At 42.5% G+C, this 20,829-nt stretch overlaps 2 protein-coding genes across 2 annotated transcripts in view; one reads left to right on the forward strand and one right to left on the reverse strand.

The window, feature by feature from the left end:
- The window catches only part of LOC109906186 (collagen alpha-5(IV) chain), an 88,949-nt gene extending 87,647 nt beyond the window's left edge, over positions 1-1,302 (reverse strand). Inside the window, exon 1 of the mRNA XM_031791791.1 lies at positions 1,043-1,302. Coding sequence (XP_031647651.1) covers positions 1,043-1,096 — 54 coding nt within the window. The 5' untranslated portion in view covers positions 1,097-1,302. The remainder of the gene's footprint in view (positions 1-1,042) is intronic.
- Positions 1,303-2,271: 969 nt separating this feature from the next.
- Positions 2,272-20,829, forward strand: part of LOC109880159 (collagen alpha-6(IV) chain) — a 238,446-nt gene continuing 219,888 nt past the window's right edge. Inside the window, 3 exon segments of the mRNA XM_031791790.1 lie at positions 2,272-2,336; positions 2,499-2,628; positions 2,811-2,856. Coding sequence (XP_031647650.1) covers positions 2,618-2,628; positions 2,811-2,856 — 57 coding nt within the window. The 5' untranslated portion in view covers positions 2,272-2,336; positions 2,499-2,617.

Raw genomic sequence — 20,829 nt, forward strand, 5'->3', positions numbered from 1 at the left:
GAGAGAGAGAGAGAGAGAGAGAGGAGAGAGAGAGAGAGAGGGGGGGGGGGGGGGGGGGGGGAGAAGAGAGGAGAGAGAGATGTATGCAAGTAAAAATGTCAACTTGTCCAGCATCTCCTCTTGGATTCAGTGTGGGAGAACAGGGGACGGTTATGCCCAGATGTTGATTTTCACTTCCTGGGTATCCTGTCTCATTCAAATGCATTAAGGCATCTTACCAAGAACCTGTAGTTGATTAAATTGTTGATTGAATCTGAGATATATATACTTCTCCCCTCTGGAACAATATATATATATATATGTGTGTGTGTTTTCTTTTTAGCAGAAAAATAAACAAAGCTCAGAGCGCCCCAATATGCAGTGACAGCGCTTATTTCCACTCTCACTTTTTAACAGGCAATGCAACACGCCCATTCCATGTAGCCTATGTGCTGGCCAAAGTTTCATTTAAATGCCACAAATAAGTTAGAAAAGACACACGGTACATATTGCGGGCATTGTAACTTTAACCATTCTACAAGGAGGGTAAAGTACAAATTGTTTGCAATAACACATTTTCACCTTCCATAATAGACAAAAAGTAGGAAAAGGGTGCAGGGTGTTTTTACAAGTCGTCCGGTGCAGAACAGACCTAGAAAAAAAATTGTGATAGGCGCGAGCTGGAGCTGGGCTTCGGTGCCCCGGCCCGCGCTCTTATCTCTGAACGGTGACGCGGATAAATGCTCCCTATAATGGAGCTTGTTCGTAACTGTGCAATAGCGCGACAATAACTCACAGGAATATATAATTATTATTATTATATGCAATAACACTTTAAAACATATTTTGAAAACAGAAGGCGAGAAGATGAGACGTAATATTATTAGACCAGGGGTAGAAAAGTGAGACTTGCTATAAAGTATCCACTCAATTTAGAAACTTTCGCCAACAAGACGTGAGTTAAGGAGCCAGTCGCGGTTTGAACTGTGTTAATCGGCTTATATTTCTTTACAAATAGGCTACATCGACAAGTGTATAAAGTAATTGTAGGCTGGTTACTCACCGCTGATTCCGACTCCTGGACCGTGATACACAGGGTAACAACCATCAACCCCATGGCGAGATTTCGCAGACTCTTTACGTTTTTTTTTCATTTTTAGAAAATAATCTGCCTCAACTAAACATTGACAAGTTCTACTAAATAGCACGTCAGATAATTGTCATATTCTTTTGCTAACTTTTTTTTTATTAGAACACAATCGTTTTTAGAAGTCAGTAGATTGTTGTGTCAACTCCAAGCCGTAGTGTACTGGGACTGTTCCCTTCGCTGCGACCACTGAATCACTTCTCCTCTGTAGGCTTGTGAACGTGTACAGCCGGATCTACTTCGGATCAATGCGCAGCTGTTGACACTTGCTTCAACAGGTCTTGTGCATAATAACTCAGCATTTATAAACAAATAAAATCCCAATAAATATTTGCGTGTAGGCCTATGCTAAGATATATAGCTAATAAGTTGTTATAATTTGGTTTAGTTCTTCTTTTTTTCAGTGGCAAATGTGGTTTTGAAGACACAAACTGGTGCAATTTTCTGAGGCAGATGGGACACACTTGTGTAGGGCAATTTTGTTCGTTGCCTCAGGTTACAAAAAGCCTAAAGTGTTGACATAATACATTTGTTTGACAAATATCGTCCCAACATGTTGCATTCCATTATGCCTACGATATTGATTTAGGGGAAAAATTTTGTGCTTTTTTGGAAAAGTAATGGAATTTAGCGGTTTATGCCGCATTCATATGTTAGTCTGAACTAGGAAACTCAGACTTGTACAACTTGCTAACTGGTTCTAGTCCACGTGAGGTTCAACCAATTAGCAGGTCCTACATTCCAGAGTCCCCTAATTCTGACTAGCAGTAGAACGCGGCATTATGCAAAGTAGAACATTCCACAAAGATCACACTCCCTTCTCATAAGAGTGATCAGTTATCAATTAATACTTTCTTCTCTTTTACAGTTCAGTAATGTAGCTTTAACATCTTTATAAAAGCAACCTCGTCAAGGTATCAATGTTTTCATCGTTCGCTGTCTTAATTGCATAGTCTGTCACAAGACATGCGTATTTAATCTCCCATTAAATAGGAATGAAACATAAAAGTGCTATCTTGTTGACTTTTTATCATTTATTCGAGTAGTGATAGTACCATAGGGGTTTCTAACTAAAGTGGGTAACAAGTGTGTAAGGGTAGGCTATGCGTGACAATGCTAAAGGCCCGCCCCTCTGCTTTCATGCACTGCGAAGTAGTTGCCGTGCGTGAAACAACTCCGTCAGGGACGAACGTTTTCACAAGTGAACTTGGTGAGTTTTAACTTTCCCTATTCTTTATAGCGTAAAACGACGAAATAACCTAACGATTTCAACTAGTCCTAACGAAAATAGCCTTTTGGTCCATGATTCTCCCTCATTTGAAATCTCTCTCCCTCTCTCTTTGGTCTTTCTTCTCGTCTTTCGGTGGCACAGACGCTTTTTGGATTCATCAATGAGCTCGTCCAGGCACTTGTAGCTGCTTGGAGTGAAGACCGGACTGGGAGACCGCTACCAGGAAAACGACCCGTTTTTTCTTCCAGTCGGGATTCAACATGAAATTCTGGTGCGTTTATTTGAGCTCAAAGTTATCTGTTGTCGTAGCGGTATAGTTTGACGTTGCTTGTCAGTTTACAACTGTTCTGTAGCCAAATATGTTATCCCGCGAATACTTCATTATAAAGTTAGTATAACTTTTGTTTATTTTTAAAGCCAGTCTGATATATAATTGTTTATTTCTTTTTTTAGGATTTGTGTACTTGCTGTCAGCTGGGCAGTTGAAGCGGCACACGGGGTAAGTGCTACCTTACTCATAGTTAAGGGCTCTCGACTCGAGTGGGCGCATGTAACCTTCAATCAACTGATGAGGCTACAGCCTTGAAGTTGTGTTATTTTTTCTATCGCTGTATTGCGAGCCTCGGATTTATAATTTAGGGCAACATTGTTTCAAACAATATCGTGCATGACCAGTGCTGTGTCAGTGTAGGTTACCAGAGGTGCTCCGCTCTCTTGCGCAGAGCGGAGCTCGCTGGTGTGTTCTACAACAATTATTATCCCTCGGCTATGTATATTCCAAATGCTTATATGATGCAATTGCATCTTGTACAGATGTATTATAGATATTTAGATATTGTAAGCCTGTTGTTTGAGTGGGCCACTTATTGGTGTCTAATTCAAAAGAAACATGACAACATATTCACGCTCACTGCAGTTTTCTCTAGGACAGGGCACAGCGTGCGTGTTATAGGCAGAATCACCCTTCCTCTTTTGGGGGAATTGAAATATTTGTCTCGGGTTTATCGAGCGCTGTCTTTAGATTCTGGACGCTGATTACAAGAGCCCACCAGTCAAATTGCTTACTGACCTTTCATCCATAATTAGAGTTTTACGCATGTGAAGATGTTCTTTATTTCAACATCATCCAGTCAGTGACAGATGGCCATTTTACTATTATAATTCACATGTTCATGATGATTTAGAAAGTTAAAACGCACATGATTTATCCCCATAGTTGCAACTATCATTTATTTCGTTTTGTTTTACTTGTATTTATTGAATACTGTCTGTAGGATAGAATACTGAATACTGTCTGTAGGCCCACAGAGATTTGCGAGCGAGTCAAACCTCGCTCCGCTTTGAATAATTCAACAAATAACTTTAGCCACATATAGAGCGCCGTATTCACGGTCTCATTTATAGGCCTGCATACGTGTAATTGTCATACATTTCTAATACATGCATAGCCTAGTAATGCTATGAGGATTTAAAGATGACTAATATATAAAGACTATAGTCACAGTTATAGCCACAATTATAGTCATAGTTTACACTTTCTTTTAAATAAATAAATTTCTATCTGATTTTCCGTTCATACATCCGCACATTTACTTCTAGTATTTTCTAAGAACGGGTTGATTGCAAAATGAGGTCTTGATGCCCTAGCCTGGACCTATGAGATATCTGAGCATTCCAAGGAACCATTGTAGCGGAGATATAATTGACCTCATGCGCTAAAGCCTAGGTGATGGTTGCTCTGGGAACCAAGTGTACTGGCCCCAAGTTAACTCATCATGCAAGAGTCTGACCGAAACATGTCTATTCTAAAGAAAAAACATCTTCCTTGAGATACTTTCTTTATATTCTATTACCTGCCCTAATATAACACAGTACTCATGTTATTGCCGCTTGTATCCACTTGCAAGTTGGCTTGTAGTCTCTGCGTATTTATGGGTCATCATGCAATCACTATAGAAACGAAGCAAGTATTGACTTATGCGGATGTTACAACTCACAGAGGTCAGGTCGTGTGCGAATAGGGTTAACCTTATATCCTGCGCCTTAAGATGACATCATAAAAGGTCATTGTAGACTGTGTACAGATCATATCTGGAGAGGCTAAATGGGTTTGTGTTGGTATTTATTATGGATCCCCATTAGCTGCGACCAAGGCTGCTATTCTTCCTGGAGTCCAGCAAAGTTAAGGCAGTTATGAAATTTGAAAAACATTACAATACATTCACAACACACTAAGTGTGTGTCCTCAGGCCACTACTCCACTACCACATATCTACAACACACTAAGTGTGTGTCCTCAAGCCACTACTCCACTACCACATATCTACAACACACTAAGTGTGTGTCCTCAAGCCACTACTCTACTACCACATATCTACAACACACTAAGTGTGTGTTCTCAAGCCACTACTCTACTACCACATATCTACAACACACTAAGTGTGTGCCCTCAGGCCACTACTCTACTACCACATATCTACAACACACTAAGTGTGTGCCCTCAGGCCACTACTCTACTGCCACATATCTACAACACACTAAGTGTGTGTCCTCAAGCCACTACTCTACTGCCACATATCTACAACACACTAAGTGTGTGTCCTCAAGCCACTACTCTACTACCACATATCTACAACACACTAAGTGTGTGTCCTCAGGCCACTACTCTACTGCCACATATCTACAACACACTAAGTGTGTGTCCTCAGGCCACTACTCTACTACCACATATCTACAACACACTAAGTGTGTGTCCTCAAGCCACTACTCTACTACCACATATCTACAACACACTAAGTGTGTGTCCTCAAGCCACTACTCTACTACCACATATCTACAACACACTAAGTGTGTGTCCTCAAGCCACTACTCTACTACCACATATCTACAACACACTGAGTGTGTGCCCTCAGGCCACTACTCTATTACCACATATCTACAACACACTAAGTGTGTGTCCTCAGGCCACTACTCTACTACCACATATCTACAACACACTAAGTGTGTGCCCTCAAGCCACTACTCTACTACCACATATCTACAACACACTAAGTGTGTGTCCTCAAGCCACTACTCTACTACCACATATCTACAACACACTAAGTGTGTGTCCTCAAGCCACTACTCTACTACCACATATCTACAACACACTAAGTGTGTGCCCTCAGGCCACTACTCTACTGCCACATATCTACAACACACTAAGTGTGTGCCCTCAGGCCACTACTCCACTACCACATATCTACAACACACTAAGTGTGTGCCCTCAGGCCACTACTCTATTACCACATATCTACAACACACTAAGTGTGTGTCCTCAGGCCACTACTCTACTACCACATATCTACAACACACTAAGTGTGTGCCCTCAGGCCACTACTCTACTACCACATATCTACAACACACTAAGTGTGTGTCCTCAAGCCACTACTCCACTACCACATATCTACAACACATTAAGTGTGTGCCCTCAAGCCACTACTCTACTACCACATATCTACAACACACTAAGTGTGTGCCCTCAGGCCACTACTCCACTACCACATATCTACAACACAAATCCATCTACATGTGTGTGTATAGTGCGTATGTTATTGTGTGTGTGTGTGTGTGTATAGTGCGTATGTTATTGTGTGTGTGTGTGTGTATAGTGTGTATGTTATTGTGTGTGTGTGTGTGTGTATAGTGTGTATGTTATTGTGTGTGTGTGTGTGTGTGTGTGTGTGTATAGTGCGTATGTTATTGTGTGTGTGTGTGTGTGTGTGTGTGTATAGTGCGTATGTTATTGTGTGTGTGTGTATAGTGCGTATGTTATTGTGTGTGTGTGTGTGTATAGTGCGTATGTTATTGTGTGTGTGTGTGTGTGTGTGTGTATAGTGCGTATGTTATTGTGTGTGTGTGTGTGTGTGTGTATAGTGCGTATGTTATTGTGTGTGTGCGCATGTGCCTGTGTTTGTCTCACCACAGTCCCCGCAGTGAAAGTCTGATTCTACTGCTTGCATGAGTTACTTGATGTGGAATAGAGTTCTGTGTAGTCATGTCTCTATGAAATACTGTGTGCCTCCCACAGTCTGTTCTGGGGGACTGTGAAGGGACCTCTGGTGGAATGTCTTGTATGCATGGGTGTCCGAGCTGTGTGTCGGATATACTTGAATGTGCAGTGTCAGCATTTGTTGCAGGCATGTCGTGCATAAATACGCTAATCTTGCCAATGAACAATCCTTAATGTAGTTGGCAATATCAGTGGGTTTTGTGATGAATGAGCCATCTGATTCAATGAATGATGGAGCTGAGTTGACCTTTTTGCGAAGCATTTCAGTTAAGCTGTTTACTGTCGTTCTTTATATCATTTATCTTTCTTTCATAGTACAGTTTCTTTTTAATTCAGTTTAGTCACATGATTTCTCACTTTGCAGTACGTTTGCCAACCGGTTGTGCTCCCAGACTTATTTGCCATACTCCTTGCCTCAACCTTCTCCATTTTTCAATTCCTCATCAATCCAAGGGGATGTAACCATATTTTTTCAGTCATTTTCATGCTCATTAGTTAACAATTTCATAAATGTGTCAAGTGCAGCATCTGGTTGCTCCTCATTACGGGGCGGCAGGGTAGCCAAGTGGTTAGAGCGTTGGACTAGGAACCGGAAGGTTGCATGTTCAAACCCCCGAACTGACAAGGTACAAATCTGTCGTTCTGCCCCTGAACAGGCCGTTAACACACTGTTCCTAGGCCGTCATTGAAAATAAGAATTTGTTCATAACTGGCTTGCCTAGTTAAATAAAATTACCCAGACCAGCAAATATTATTTACATCATCAACATAAGAATCACTACAAAATTGAATGACCTTATACACAACATGACTTTTCCTAGATATGGATATTATATTAGGATCACTACATCCGATGGATGTGGATACTGCTCTAAAGCAAGTTTCTGCAGCTTTAGTAAATGATCAATACATAATACAATACATATTTCCCTCACTAACTTTAAACATCAGCTATCAGAGCAGCTAACCGATCACTGCAGCTGTACATAGCCCATCTGTAAATAGCCCACCCAATCTACCTTCCTCATCCCCATATTGTTTTTATTTACTTTTCTGCTCTTTTGCACTCCAGTATTTCTACTTGCACATCATCATCTGCTCATCTATCACTCCAGTGTTAATTTGCTAAATTGTAACTACTTCGCTACTATGGCCTATTTATTCCCTACCTCCTCACGCCATTTGCACACACTGTATATAGACTTTCTTTTTTTTCTATTGTGTTATTGACTGTACGCTTGTTTATTCCATGTGTAACTCTGTGTTGTTGTTTGTGTCACACTGCTTTGCTTTATCTTGGCCAGGTCGCAGTTGCAAATGAGAACTTGTTCTCAACTAGCCTCCCTGGTTAAATAAAGGTGTTCTCAACTAGCCTACCTGGTTAAATAAAGGTGTTCTCAACTAGCCTACCTGGTTAAATAAAGGTGTTCTCAACTAGCCTCCCTGGTTAAATAAAGGTGTTCTCAACTAGCCTACCTGGTTAAATAAAGGTGTTCTCAACTAGCCTCCCTGGTTAAATAAAGGTGTTCTCAACTAGCCTCCCTGGTTAAATAAAGGTGAAATAAAAAATAAAATAAATAAATAAATACATATACAGTTGAAGTCTGAAGTTTACATACACTTAGAGTCATTAAAACTAGTTTACATACACTTAGAGTCATTAAAACTAGTTTACATACACTTAGAGTCATTAAAACTAGTTTACATACACTTAGAGTCATTAAAACTAGTTTACATACACTTAGAGTCATTAAAACTAGTTTACATACACTTAGAGTCATTAAAACTAGTTTACATACACTTAGAGTCATTAAAACTAGTTTACATACACTTAGAGTCATTAAAACTAGTTTACATACACTTAGAGTCATTAAAACTAGTTTACATACACTTAGAGTCATTAAAACTAGTTTACATACACTTAGAGTCATTAAAACTAGTTTACATACACTTAGAGTCATTAAAACTAGTTTACATACACTTAGAGTCATTAAAACTAGTTTACATACACTTAGAGTCATTAAAACTAGTTTACATACACTTAGAGTCATTAAAACTAGTTTACATACACTTAGAGTCATTAAAACTAGTTTACATACACTTAGAGTCATTAAAACTAGTTTACATACACTTAGAGTCATTAAAACTAGTTTACATACACTTAGAGTCATTAAAACTAGTTTACATACACTTAGAGTCATTAAAACTAGTTTACATACACTTAGAGTCATTAAAACTAGTTTACATACACTTAGAGTCATTAAAACTAGTTTACATACACTTAGAGTCATTAAAACTAGTTTACATACACTTAGGTTGGAGTCATTAAAACTAGTTTACATACACTTAGGTTGGAGTCATTAAAACTAGTTTACATACACTTAGGTTGGAGTCATTAAAACTAGTTTACATACACTTAGGTTGGAGTCATTAAAACTAGTTTACATACACTTAGGTTGGAGTCATTAAAACTAGTTTACATACACTTAGGTTGGAGTCATTAAAACTAGTTTACATACACTTAGGTTGGAGTCATTAAAACTAGTTTACATACACTTAGGTTGGAGTCATTAAAACTAGTTTACATACACTTAGGTTGGAGTCATTAAAACTAGTTTACATACACTTAGGTTGGAGTCATTAAAACTAGTTTACATACACTTAGGTTGGAGTCATTAAAACTAGTTTACATACACTTAGGTTGGAGTCATTAAAACTAGTTTACATACACTTAGGTTGGAGTCATTAAAACTAGTTTACATACACTTAGGTTGGAGTCATTAAAACTAGTTTACATACACATAGGTTGGAGTCATTAACTAGTTTTTCAACCACTCCACACATTTCTTGTTAACAAACTATAGTTTTGGCAAGTCGGTTAGGACATCTACTTTGTGCATGACACAAGTAATTTTCCCAACAATTGTTTACAGACAGATTATTTCATTTATCATTCACTGTATCACTGGTGTATCTGTGGATATTTTTCAAGGCCTACCTTCAAACTCAGTGCCTCTTTGCTTGACATCATGGGAAAATCAAAATAAATAAGCCAAGACCTCAGGAATTTTCTAGAGATTAATGTACTTTGGTGCAAAAAGTGCAAATCAATACCAGAACAACAGCAAAGGACCTTGTGTTGGACCTTGTGAAGATGCTGGAGGAAACAGGTACAAAAGTTTCTATATCCACAGTAAAACAAGCCATATATCGAAATAACCTGAAAGGCCGTTCAGCAAGGGAGAAGCCACTGCTCCAAAACTGCCATTAAAAAAAGCCAGACTACGGTTTGCAACTGCACAAAAAGTACAAATATTGTACTTTTTGGAGAAATGTCCTCTGGTCTGATGAAACAAAAATATAACTATTTGGCCATAATGAACATCGTTATGTTTGAATGAAAAAGGGGGGATGCTTGCAAGCCGAAGAACACCATCCCAACCGTGAAGCACGGGGGTGGCAACAACATGTTGTGGGGGTGCTTTGCTGCAGGAGGGACTGGTGCACTTCACAAAATGGATGGCATCATGAGGTAGCAAAATTATGTAGATATTTTGAAGCAACATCTCAAGACAGGAAGTTAAAGCTTGATCGCAAATGGGTCTTTCAAATGGACAATGACCCGAAGCATACTTCCAAAGTTCTTGCAAAATGGCTTATGGACAACAAAGTCAAATTATTGGAGTGGCCATCACAAAGCCCTGACCTCAATCCTATAGAAAATTTCTGGGCAGAACTGAAGTGTGTGTGAGTATGGAGGCCTACAAACCTGACTCAGTTACACCAACTCTGTCAGGAAGAATGGGCCAAAATTCACCCAACTTATTGTGGGAAGCTTGTTGAAGGCTACCCAAAATGTTTGACCTAAGTTAATCAATTTAAAGGCAATGCTACCCAATACTAATTGATTATATGTAAACTTCTGACCCACTGGGAATGTGATGAAAGAAATAAAAGCTGAAATAAATTATTCTCTCTACTATTATTCTGACATTTCACATTCTTAAAATAAAGTGGTGATCCTAACTGACCTAAAACAGGGAATTTTTACTAGGATTAAATGTCAGGAATTGTGAAAAACTGAGTTTAAATGTAGTTCGCTAAGGTGTATGTAAACTTCCGACTTCAACTGTAGATCATTTAATTCCTGTGCTGTTTGTAACTACCCTTCTAGGTTAACTGATAATCTGAACCAGGTTGCCGACACTGGTTACAATTTGAAGCTTTTTCTTGAGTGGGCAGCTTCATGAAAGCCAGTCAATATTGAAATCTGCCAGAAAATATACCTCTCTGTTGATATCACATACAGTACATTGTCAAGCATTTCACAAATATCATCCAGATACTGGCTGTTAGCACTTGGTGGTCTATAGAAGCTTCCCACCATAATGGGCTTTAGGTGAGGCAGAGGAACCTGTAACCATATTACTTTAGCATTATTTACCATGAGATCCTCTCTAAGCTTTACAGGAATGTGGTTCTAAATATAGACTGCAACACCTCCTCCCTTGGTATTTCTGTATTTTCTGTAGATGTTATAATCATGTATTGCTACCACTGTATCATCAAAGGTATTATATAAGTGAGTTTCAGAGATAGTCAGAATATAAATCTGTTACTAGCAAGTTATTGACTTCATGAAACTTGTTTCTTAGGCTACATATGTGGGCTGTATTTAGCACTTTTCTGGGATGCTTGATTGTTTTCATTGCTTTAATACAAAATCAAATCAAATCAAATTGTATTTGTCACATGCGCCGAATACATCAGTGAAATGCTTACTTACATACCAACAATGCAGTTTTAAGCAAATACCAAAAAAATTCCTAGATAACAATAACAAATCATTAAAGAGCAGCAGTAAATAACAATAGCGGGGCTATATACAGGGGGCACCGGTACAGAGTCAATGTGCGGGGGGCACTGGTGTCGAGGTAATTGAGGTAATATGCACATGTAGGTAGAGTTATTAAAGTGACTATACATAGATAATAACAGAGTAGCAGCAGCGTAGAAGGGGAGGGGGGGGGCAAGACAAATAGTCTGGGTAGCCATATGATTAGATGTTCAGGAGTCTTATGGTTTGGGGGTAGAAGATGTTTAGAAGCCTCTTGGACCTAGATTTGGTGCTCCGGTACCACTTGCCGTGCGGTAGCAGACAGAACAGTCTATGACTAGGGTGGCTGGAGTCTTTGACAATTTTTAGGTCCTTCCTCTGACCTTGCCTGGTACAGAGTTCCTGGATGGCAGGAAGCTTGGCTCCGGTGATGTAATGGGCCGTACGCACTACCCTCTGTAGTGCCTTGCAGTCGGATGCCGAGCAGTTGCCATACCAGGCAGTGATGCAACCCGTCAGGTGCAGCTGTAAAACCTTTTGAGGATTTGAGGACCCATGCCAAATCTTTTCAGTCCCCTGGGGGAGAATAGGTTTTGTCGTGCCCTCTTCACGACTGTCTTGGTGTGCTTGGACCATGTTAGTTTGTTGGTGATGTGGACACCAAGGAACTTGAAGCTCTCAACCTGCTCCACTACTGCCCCGTCGATGAGAATGGGGGCGTGCTCGGTGCTCCTTTACCTGTAGTCCACAGGGTGAGGTTGTTGTCCTTCCACAACATGGTCAGGTCTCTGAACTCCCTATCGGCTGTCTCATCATTGTCGGTCATCAGGCCTACCACTGTTGTGTCATCTGCAAACTTAATGATGGTGTTGGAGTCATGCATGGCCGTGTAGTCATGAGGGAACAGAGAGTACAGAAGGGGACTGAGGGGCCCCCGTGTTGAGTATCAGCTTGGCGCATGTGTTGTTACCTACCCTTACCACCTGGGGGCGTTCTGTCAGGAAGTCCAGGTTCCAGTTGCAGAGGGAGGTGTTTAGTCCCAGGATCCTTAGCTTAGTGATGAGCTTTGAGGACACTATGGTGTTGAACGCTGAGCTGTAGTCAATGAACAGCATTCTCACATAGGTGTTCCTTTTGTCCAGGTGTGAAAGAGCAGTGTGGAGTGCAATAGAGATTGCATCATCTGTGGATCTGTTGTGGCGGTATGCAAATTGGAGTGGGTCTAGGGTTTCTGGGATAATGGTGTTGATCAAGAACCTCCAGAAGCTAACCAGCTAACTAGCTACAAGCTATTTAGTCATTGTTCGTTTTTTTAACCTGGATAACACTCGCCAGTCCAGCTTCCCTTCCCCATCCACCGCTGCCCCCTGGACACTGATCTCTTGGCTACATAGCTGATGCACGCTGGACTGTCCATAAATCACGGTACTCCATTCTGCTTGTTTGTTTTATCTGTTGGCCCCGTTGCCTAGTCTACGCCATTTTACCTGCTGTTGTTGTGCTAGCTGATTAGCTGTTGTCTCACCTACTGTTTTAGCTAGCTTTCCCAATTCAACACCTGTGATTACTGTATGCCTCGCTGTATGTCTCTCTCAAATGTCAATATGCCTTGTATACTGTTGTTCAGGTTAGTTATCATTGTTTTAGTTCACAATGGAGCCCCTAGTTCCACTCTTCATACCCCTGATAACTCCTTTGTCCCACCTCCCACACATGCGGTGACCTCACCCATTACTACCAGCATGTCCAGAGATACAACCTCTCTCATCATCACCCAGTGCCTGGGCTTACCTCCGCTGTACCCGCACCCCACCATACCCCTGTCTGCGCATTATGCCCTGAATATATTCTACCATGCCCAGAAACCTGCTCCTCTTATTCTCTGTCCCCAACGCTCTAGGCGACCAGTTTTGATAGCCTTTAGCCGCACCCTCATACTACTCCTTCTCTGTTCCGCGGGTGATGTGGAGGTAAACCCAGGCCCTGCATGTCCCCAGGCACCCTCATTTGTTGACTTCTGTGTTCGAAAAAGCCTTGGTTTCATGCATGTCAACATCAGAAGCCTCCTCCCTAAGTTTGTCTTACTCACTGCTTTAGCACACTCTGCTAACCCTGATGTCCTTGCTGTGTCTGAATCCTGGCTCAGGAAGGCCACCAAAAATTCAGAGATTTCCATACCCAACTATAACATCTTCCGTCAAGATAGAACTGCCAAAGGGGGAGGAGTTGCAGTTTACTGCAGAGATGGCCTGCAAAGTAATGTCATACTTTCCAGGTCCATACCCAAACAGTTCGAACTACTAATTTTGAAAATTACTCTCTCCAGAAATAAGTCTCTCACGGTTGCCGCCTGCTACCGACCCCCCTCAGCTCCCAGCTGTGCCCTGGACACCATTTGTGAATTGATCGCCCCCCATCTAGCTTCAGAGTTTGTTCTGTTAGGTGACCTAAACTGGGATATGCTTAACACCCCGCCAGTCCTACAATCTAAGCTAGATGCCCTCAATCTCACACAAATCATCAAGGAACCCACCAGGTACAACCCTAACTCTGTAAACAAGGGCACCCTCATAGACGTCATCCTGACCAACTGGCCCTCCAAATACACCTCCGCTGTCTTCAACCAGGATCTCAGCGATCACTGCCTCATTGCCTGTATCCGCTACGGAGCCGCAGTCATACGACCACCCCTCATCACTGTCAAACGCTCCCTAAAACACTTCTGTGAGCAGGCCTTTCTAATCGACCTGGCCCGGGTATCCTGGAAGGACATTGACCTCATCCCGTCAGTTGAGGATGCCTGGTCATTCTTTAAAAGTAACTTCCTCACCATTTTAGATAAGCATGCTCCGTTCAAAAAATGCAGAACTAAGAACAGATACAGCCCTTGGTTCACCCCAGACCTGACTGCCCTCGACCAGCACAAAAACATCCTGTGGCGGACTGCAATAGCATCGAATAGTCCCCGTGATATGCAACTGTTCAGGGAAGTCCGGAACCAATACACGCAGTCAGTCAGGAAAGCTAAGGCCAGCTTCTTCAGGCAGAAGTTTGCATCCTGTAGCTCCAACTCCAAAAAGTTCTGGGACACTGTGAAGTCCATGGAGAACAAGAGCACCTCCTCCCAGCTGCCCACTGCACTGAGGCTAGGTAACACGGTCACCACTGATAAATCCATGATTATCGAAAACTTCAATAAGCATTTCTCAACGGCTGGCCATGCCTTCCGCCTGGCTACTTCAACCTCGGCCAACAGCTCCGCCCCCCCCGCAGCTCCTCGCCCAAGCCTCTCCAGGTTCTCCTTTACCCAAATCCAGATAGCAGATGTTCTGAAAGAGCTGCAAAACCTGGACCCGTACAAATCAGCTGGGCTTGACAATCTGGACCCTCTATTTCTGAAACTATCTGCCACCATTGTCGCAACCCCTATTACCAGCCTGTTCAACCTCTCTTTCATCTCGTCTGAGATCCCCAAGGATTGGAAAGCTGCCGCAGTCATCCCCCTCTTCAAAGGGGGAGACACCCTGGACCCAAACTGTTACAGACCTATATCCATCCTGCCCTGCCTATCTAAGGTCTTCGAAAGCCAAGTCAACAAACAGGTCACTGACCATCTCGAATCCCACCGTACCTTCTCCGCTGTGCAATCTGGTTTCCGAGCCGGTCATGGGTGCACCTCAGCCACACTCAAGGTACTAAACGACATCATAACCGCCATCGATAAAAGACAGTACTGTGCAGCCGTCTTCATCGACCTCGCCAAGGCTTTCGACTCTGTCAATCACCATATTCTTATCGGCAGACTCAGTAGCCTCGGTTTTTCGGATGACTGCCTTGCCTGGTTCACCAATTACTTTGCAGACAGAGTTCAGTGTGTCAAATCGGAGGGCATGCTGTCCGGTCCTCTGGCAGTCTCTATGGGGGTGCCACAGGGTTCAATTCTCGGGCCGACTCTTTTCTCTGTGTATATCAATGATGTTGCTCTTGCTGCGGGCGATTCCCTGATCCACCTCTACGCAGACGACACCATTCTATATACTTTCGGCCCGTCTTTGGACACTGTGCTATCTAACCTCCAAACAAGCTTCAATGCCATACAACACTCCTTCCGTGGCCTCCAACTGCTCTTAAACGCTAGTAAAACCAAATGCATGCTTTTCAACCGGTCGCTGCCTGCACCTGCATGCCCGACTAGCATCACCACCCTGGATGGTTCCGACCTAGAATATGTGGACGTCTATAAGTACCTAGGTGTCTGGCTAGACTGCAAACTCTCCTTCCAGACTCATATCAAACATCTCCAATCGAAAATCAAATCAAGAGTCGGCTTTCTATTCCGCAACAAAGCCTCCTTCACTCAAGCCGCCAAGCTTACCCTAGTAAAACTGACTATCCTACCGATCCTCGACTTCGGCGATGTCATCTACAAAATGGCTTCCAACACTCTACTCAGCAAACTGGATGCAGTCTATCACAGTGCCATCCGTCTTGTCACTAAAGCACCTTATACTACCCACCACTGCGACTTGTATGCTCTAGTCGGCTGGCCCTCGCTACATATTCGTCGCCAGACCCACTGGCTCCAGGTCATCTACAAGTCTATGCTAGGTAAAGCTCCGCCTTATCTCAGCTCACTGGTCACGATGGCAACACCCATCCGTAGCACGCGCTCCAGCAGGTGTATCTCACTGATCATCCCTAAAGCCAACACCTCATTTGGCCGCCTTTCGTTCCAGTACTCTGCTGCCTGTGACTGGAACGAATTGCAAAAATCGCTGAAGTTGGAGACTTTCATCTCCCTCACCAACTTCAAACATCAGCTATCTGAGCAGCTAACCGATCGCTGCAGCTGTACATAGTCTATTGGTAAATAGCCCACCCTTTTCACCTACCTCATCCCCGTACTGTTTTTATTTATTTACTTTTCTGCTCTTCTGCACACCAATATCTCTACCTGTACATGACCATCTGATCTTTTATCACTCCAGTGTTAATCTGCAAAATTGTAATTATTTGCCTACCTCCTCATGCCTTTTGCACACATTGTATATAGACCCCCCCTTCGTTTTCTACTGTGTTATTGACTTGTTAATTGTTTACTCCATGTGTAACTCTTTGTTGTATGCTCACACTGCTATGCTTTATCTTGGCCAGGTCGCAGTTGCAAATGAGAACTTGTTCTCAACTAGCCTACCTGGTTAAATAAAGGTGAAATAAAAAAAAATAAAAAAAAAATTTCAAAGCATTTCATGGCTACAGACGTGAGTGCTGTGGGTCGGTAATCATTTAGGCAGCTTACCTGAGTTTTCTTGGGCACAGAGACTATGGTGTTCTGCTTGAAACATGTTGGTATTACAGACCCTGACAGGGAGAGGGTGAAAATGTCAGTGAAGACACTTGGCAGGTAGTCAGTGCATGCTTGGAGTACACTTCCTGGAAATCTGTCTGTCTCTGCGGCCTTGTGAATGTTGACCTGTTTAAAGGTCTTACTCACATCGGCTGCGGAAAGCGTGATCACAGAGTCTTCTGGAACAGCTGGTGCTCTCATGCATGTTTTAGTGTTACTTGCCTGAAGCGAGCATAGAAGTTATTTAGCTTGTCTAGTAGGCTCGTGTCACTGGGCAGCTCTCGGCTGTGCATCCCTTTGCAAGCTCTGCCACATCCTGCTTGCGTCAGAGCCGGTGTAGTACGATTTGATCTTATTCCTGTATTGACGGTTTGCCTGTTTGATGGTTTGTCAGAGGTCATAGCGGGATTTCTTATAAGCTTCCAGGTTAGAGTCTCGCTCCTCGATATCGGAAGCTCTAATCTTTAGCTCAGTGTGAATGTTGCCTATAATCCATGGCTTCTGGTTGGGGTTTGTACGTGCAGTCACTGTGGGGACGTCGTCATCAATGCACTTATTGATGAAGCCAGTGACTGATGTGGTGTACTCTTCAATGCCATCGGAAGAATCTCGGAACATATTCCAGTCTGTGACAGCAAAACAGTCCTGTAGTTTAGCATCTGCTACATCTGACCACTTTTTTTTATAGACCAAGTTACTGGTGCTTCCTCCTTTAATTTTTGCATGTAAACAGGAATCAGGATATAATTATGGTCAGATTTGCCAAATGGAGGGCGAGGGAGAGCTTTGTAACCGTCTCTGTGTGTGGCGTAAAGGTGATCTAGAGTTTCTTTCCCCTCTGGTTGCACATTTAACATGCTGATAGAAATTAGGTAAAACTGATTTAAGATTCCCTGCATTAAAGTCCCCGGCCACCAGGATCAGCGCCACATTTGGATGAGTGTTTTCCTGTTTGCTTATGGAAGAATATAGCTCATTGAGTGCGGTTTTAGTGCCATCATCGGTCTGTGGTGGTATGTAGACAGCTACGAAAAATACAGATGAAAACTAGATAGTGTGGTCTACAGCTTATCATGAGATACTCTACCTCAGGCGATCAAAACCTTGAGACTTCCTTAGATATCGTGCACCAGCTGCTGTTTAGAAATATGCATAGACCTCCACCCCGTGTCTTACCAGAGGCTGCTGTTCTGTCCTACCGATAGACTGTATAACCCGCCAGCTGTATGTTCTTAATGTCACCTTTCAGCCACGACTCGGTGAAACATAAGATATTACATTTTTTTATGTCCCGTTGGTAGGATTTACGTGCTTTCAGTTCGTCCCATTTATTTTCCAGCAATTGAACGTTAGCTAACAGTACGGATGGCAAATGACAAAGGCAGATTAGCATCTCGCCGTCTGATCCTCACAAGGCACCCCGATCTCTTTCTGCAAAATCTCAGTTTCTTTCTCCAGCGAATGACGGGGAGGAGGGCCTGTACGCGTGTTTGGAGTACATCCTTCCCATCTGACTCATTAAAGAAAGATTCTTCATCCGATTCGAGGTGAGTAATCGCTGTTCTCATGTCCAGAAGCTCTTTTCGGTCATAATAGACGGCAGCATCAATATTATGTACAAAATAAGTTACAAAAAAAGTGAAAAAACAAACAAAATAGCACGGTTGGTTAAGAGCCAGTAACGACAGCAGCCATCCCCTCCGGTGCCATCTTCACTAGTCATTGGCTGTGTGTGCATGTGTGTGTGTGTGTGTGTGTGTGTGTGTGTGTGTGTGCATGTGTGTGTGTGTGTGCATGTGTGTGTGTGTGTGTGCATGTGTGTGTGTGTGTGTGTGTGTGTGTGTGTGTGTGTGTGTGTGTGTGCATGTGTGTGTGTGTGCATGTGTGTGTGTGCATGTGTGCATGTGTGTGTGTGTGTGTGTGTGTGTGTGCATGTGTGTGTGTGTGTGCATGTGTGTGTGTGTGTGTGTGCATGTGTGTGTGCATGTGTGTGTGTGTGTGTGTGTGTGTGTGTGCATGTGTGTGTGTGTGTGTGTGTGTGTGTGTGTGTGTGCATGTGCGTGTGTGTGTGTGTGTGTGTGTGTGTGTGTGTGTGTGTGTGTGTGTGTGTGTGTGTGTGTGTGTGTGTGTGTGTGTGTGTGTGAGAGACACTACAAGCAGCTGAAAGAGTCATGTTTTTCTTTCTGTCTTTGGGCTTTTCCAGGTGCGCTTGGTCATTCTCTCATTCTCTTGTGGCTTCACTGTAATGAAATGAGTCAGTGTTTATGGATATATGGTCAGCTTTTGACTCTCAATTCAATAGAGACTGATTAGGAATTGAAACGGTCCCTAATATGTTTATTATTGTAGTTAGTGAATGATTGATTGATTATTAGGAAGGTCCCTCCCTTACATGCCTTTATTGTCAATTGAGTCATAGTCTTAGTTTGGTCTAGTGTTACTGTTGTGAGGTCAGACATTGACGAGGGTAGATTGGGTGGTGATACAACCTAACATCTCCTTCAGTGGAGATCAGCTGATCTGTAATTAACCTAAATGGTCAGAGATAGCAGAGGTGATAGCAGAGGTGGTGAAGCATGTAGGGACTCTCTCTCTCTCTCTCTCTCTCTCTCTCTCTCTCTCTCTCAATTCATGTTCAATTCAAAGGGTTTCATTGGCATGGGAAACATATGTTTATATTGCCGAAGCAAGTTAGATAGATAATGAACAGAAGTGAAATAAACAATAAAAAATGAACAGTTAACATTACACTCACAAATGTTCCAAAGGACTCCCGGGGTGGCAGGTAGCCTAGTGGTTAGAGCGTTGGGCCACTAACCGAAAGGTTGCTAGATTGAATCTCCAAGCTGTGAAGGTAAACATATGTTGTTCTGCCCCTGAACAAGTCAGTGTGTGTGTTCCTAGGCCATCATTGTAAATAAGAATTGATTCTTAACTGACTTGCCTAGTTAAATAAATCAAAATAGAGCTGTCTCTTGTGGCCATATTATGGCTGTGTACATCTCTTTCAATTAAATTCAAAGGGCTATATTCTCATGGGAATATTCTTATCTTCTTTCTCTCGCTCTCCTCCTCTCCTCTCTCCTAGCCGTTTGTCTCGCTCCTTTCTACTGCAGATAACACAAGGCTTAGGAGATAAGTGTCCACACACACCGTCTCCACACACACAGTCCCTTCAAACTCATGAGATGCCCATGGGCTGAATCAGACTATGATATGTACATAAATCATGCATTGGGACCCTTCCCTCCCCCTATTTACTTATCCTAAGGGGTGAATCCTAACGTTCAGTGTTTCCCTAAGTCATGCATTGATATCAATGGGACCCTAAGCAAAACAGGTATTTGAGTAGAAGTTATGATTCACATCTGAATGATGTGGTGTTCTTCAATCTAAAAACATAGCAACATTGTATATTCATGTTTGTTTTTAAACTAAATGATTAGTTTGATAGATGGGTACAATATACTCCAGTCTAAAAACAGAACATCAGGTTAATCTCAGAACACACAAGAGGAAGGACTGGAGCAATGTCTGAGACAGCTGTTGGCAAAGACCCTCTTCACACAGCCGAGGATGAGGAGGGTGAGGCCTACACGACAGAAGGCCGTGAGAAAGGAGGAGAGGAGCGGAGAGGTTGAGGAGGGAAAGGGCTACACGACAGAAGGTGAAAAAGAGAAAGCACTGCAGAAAGTGACTTAGAGGGAGTTTAAGTGAAACAAGAATCTCAGTACTGCTCAGAATGTCATAGAAATATAATTTTCTCAAATGAGATTTGCCAGACATATCCCTTTTGGTCCTCTTTAGCATGACATTGTCTTATTAATGACTTGTGATGCATCTACAAAGGTCCTATTAAGGGTTTATTTATTTATTCTCTATCTCTCTCTCTCTCTGTGTCTCTCTCTGTCTCTCTCTGTCTTTCTCTCTGTCTCTCTCTCTCTGTCTCTCTCCTTCTCTGTCTCTTCTCTCTGTCTCTCTCTCTGTCTCTCTCTCTCTCTGTCTCTCTCTCTGTCTCTCTCTCTCCTCTCTGCTCTCCTCTCTGTCTCTCTCTCTCTCTCTCTCTCTCTCTCTCTCTCTCTCTCTCTCTCTCCTCTCTCTCTCTGTCTCTCTCTCTCTCTGTCTCTCTCTGTCTCTCTCTCTCTGTCTCTCTAACTCTGTCTCTCCTCTCTCTCTCTGTCTCTATTTATCTCTCTCTCTCTCTCTCTCTCTCTCTCTCTCTCTCTTCTCTCTCTCT

Source organism: Oncorhynchus kisutch, linkage group LG16, assembly GCF_002021735.2.
Source record: "Oncorhynchus kisutch isolate 150728-3 linkage group LG16, Okis_V2, whole genome shotgun sequence".
NCBI lineage: Eukaryota > Metazoa > Chordata > Actinopteri > Salmoniformes > Salmonidae > Oncorhynchus > Oncorhynchus kisutch.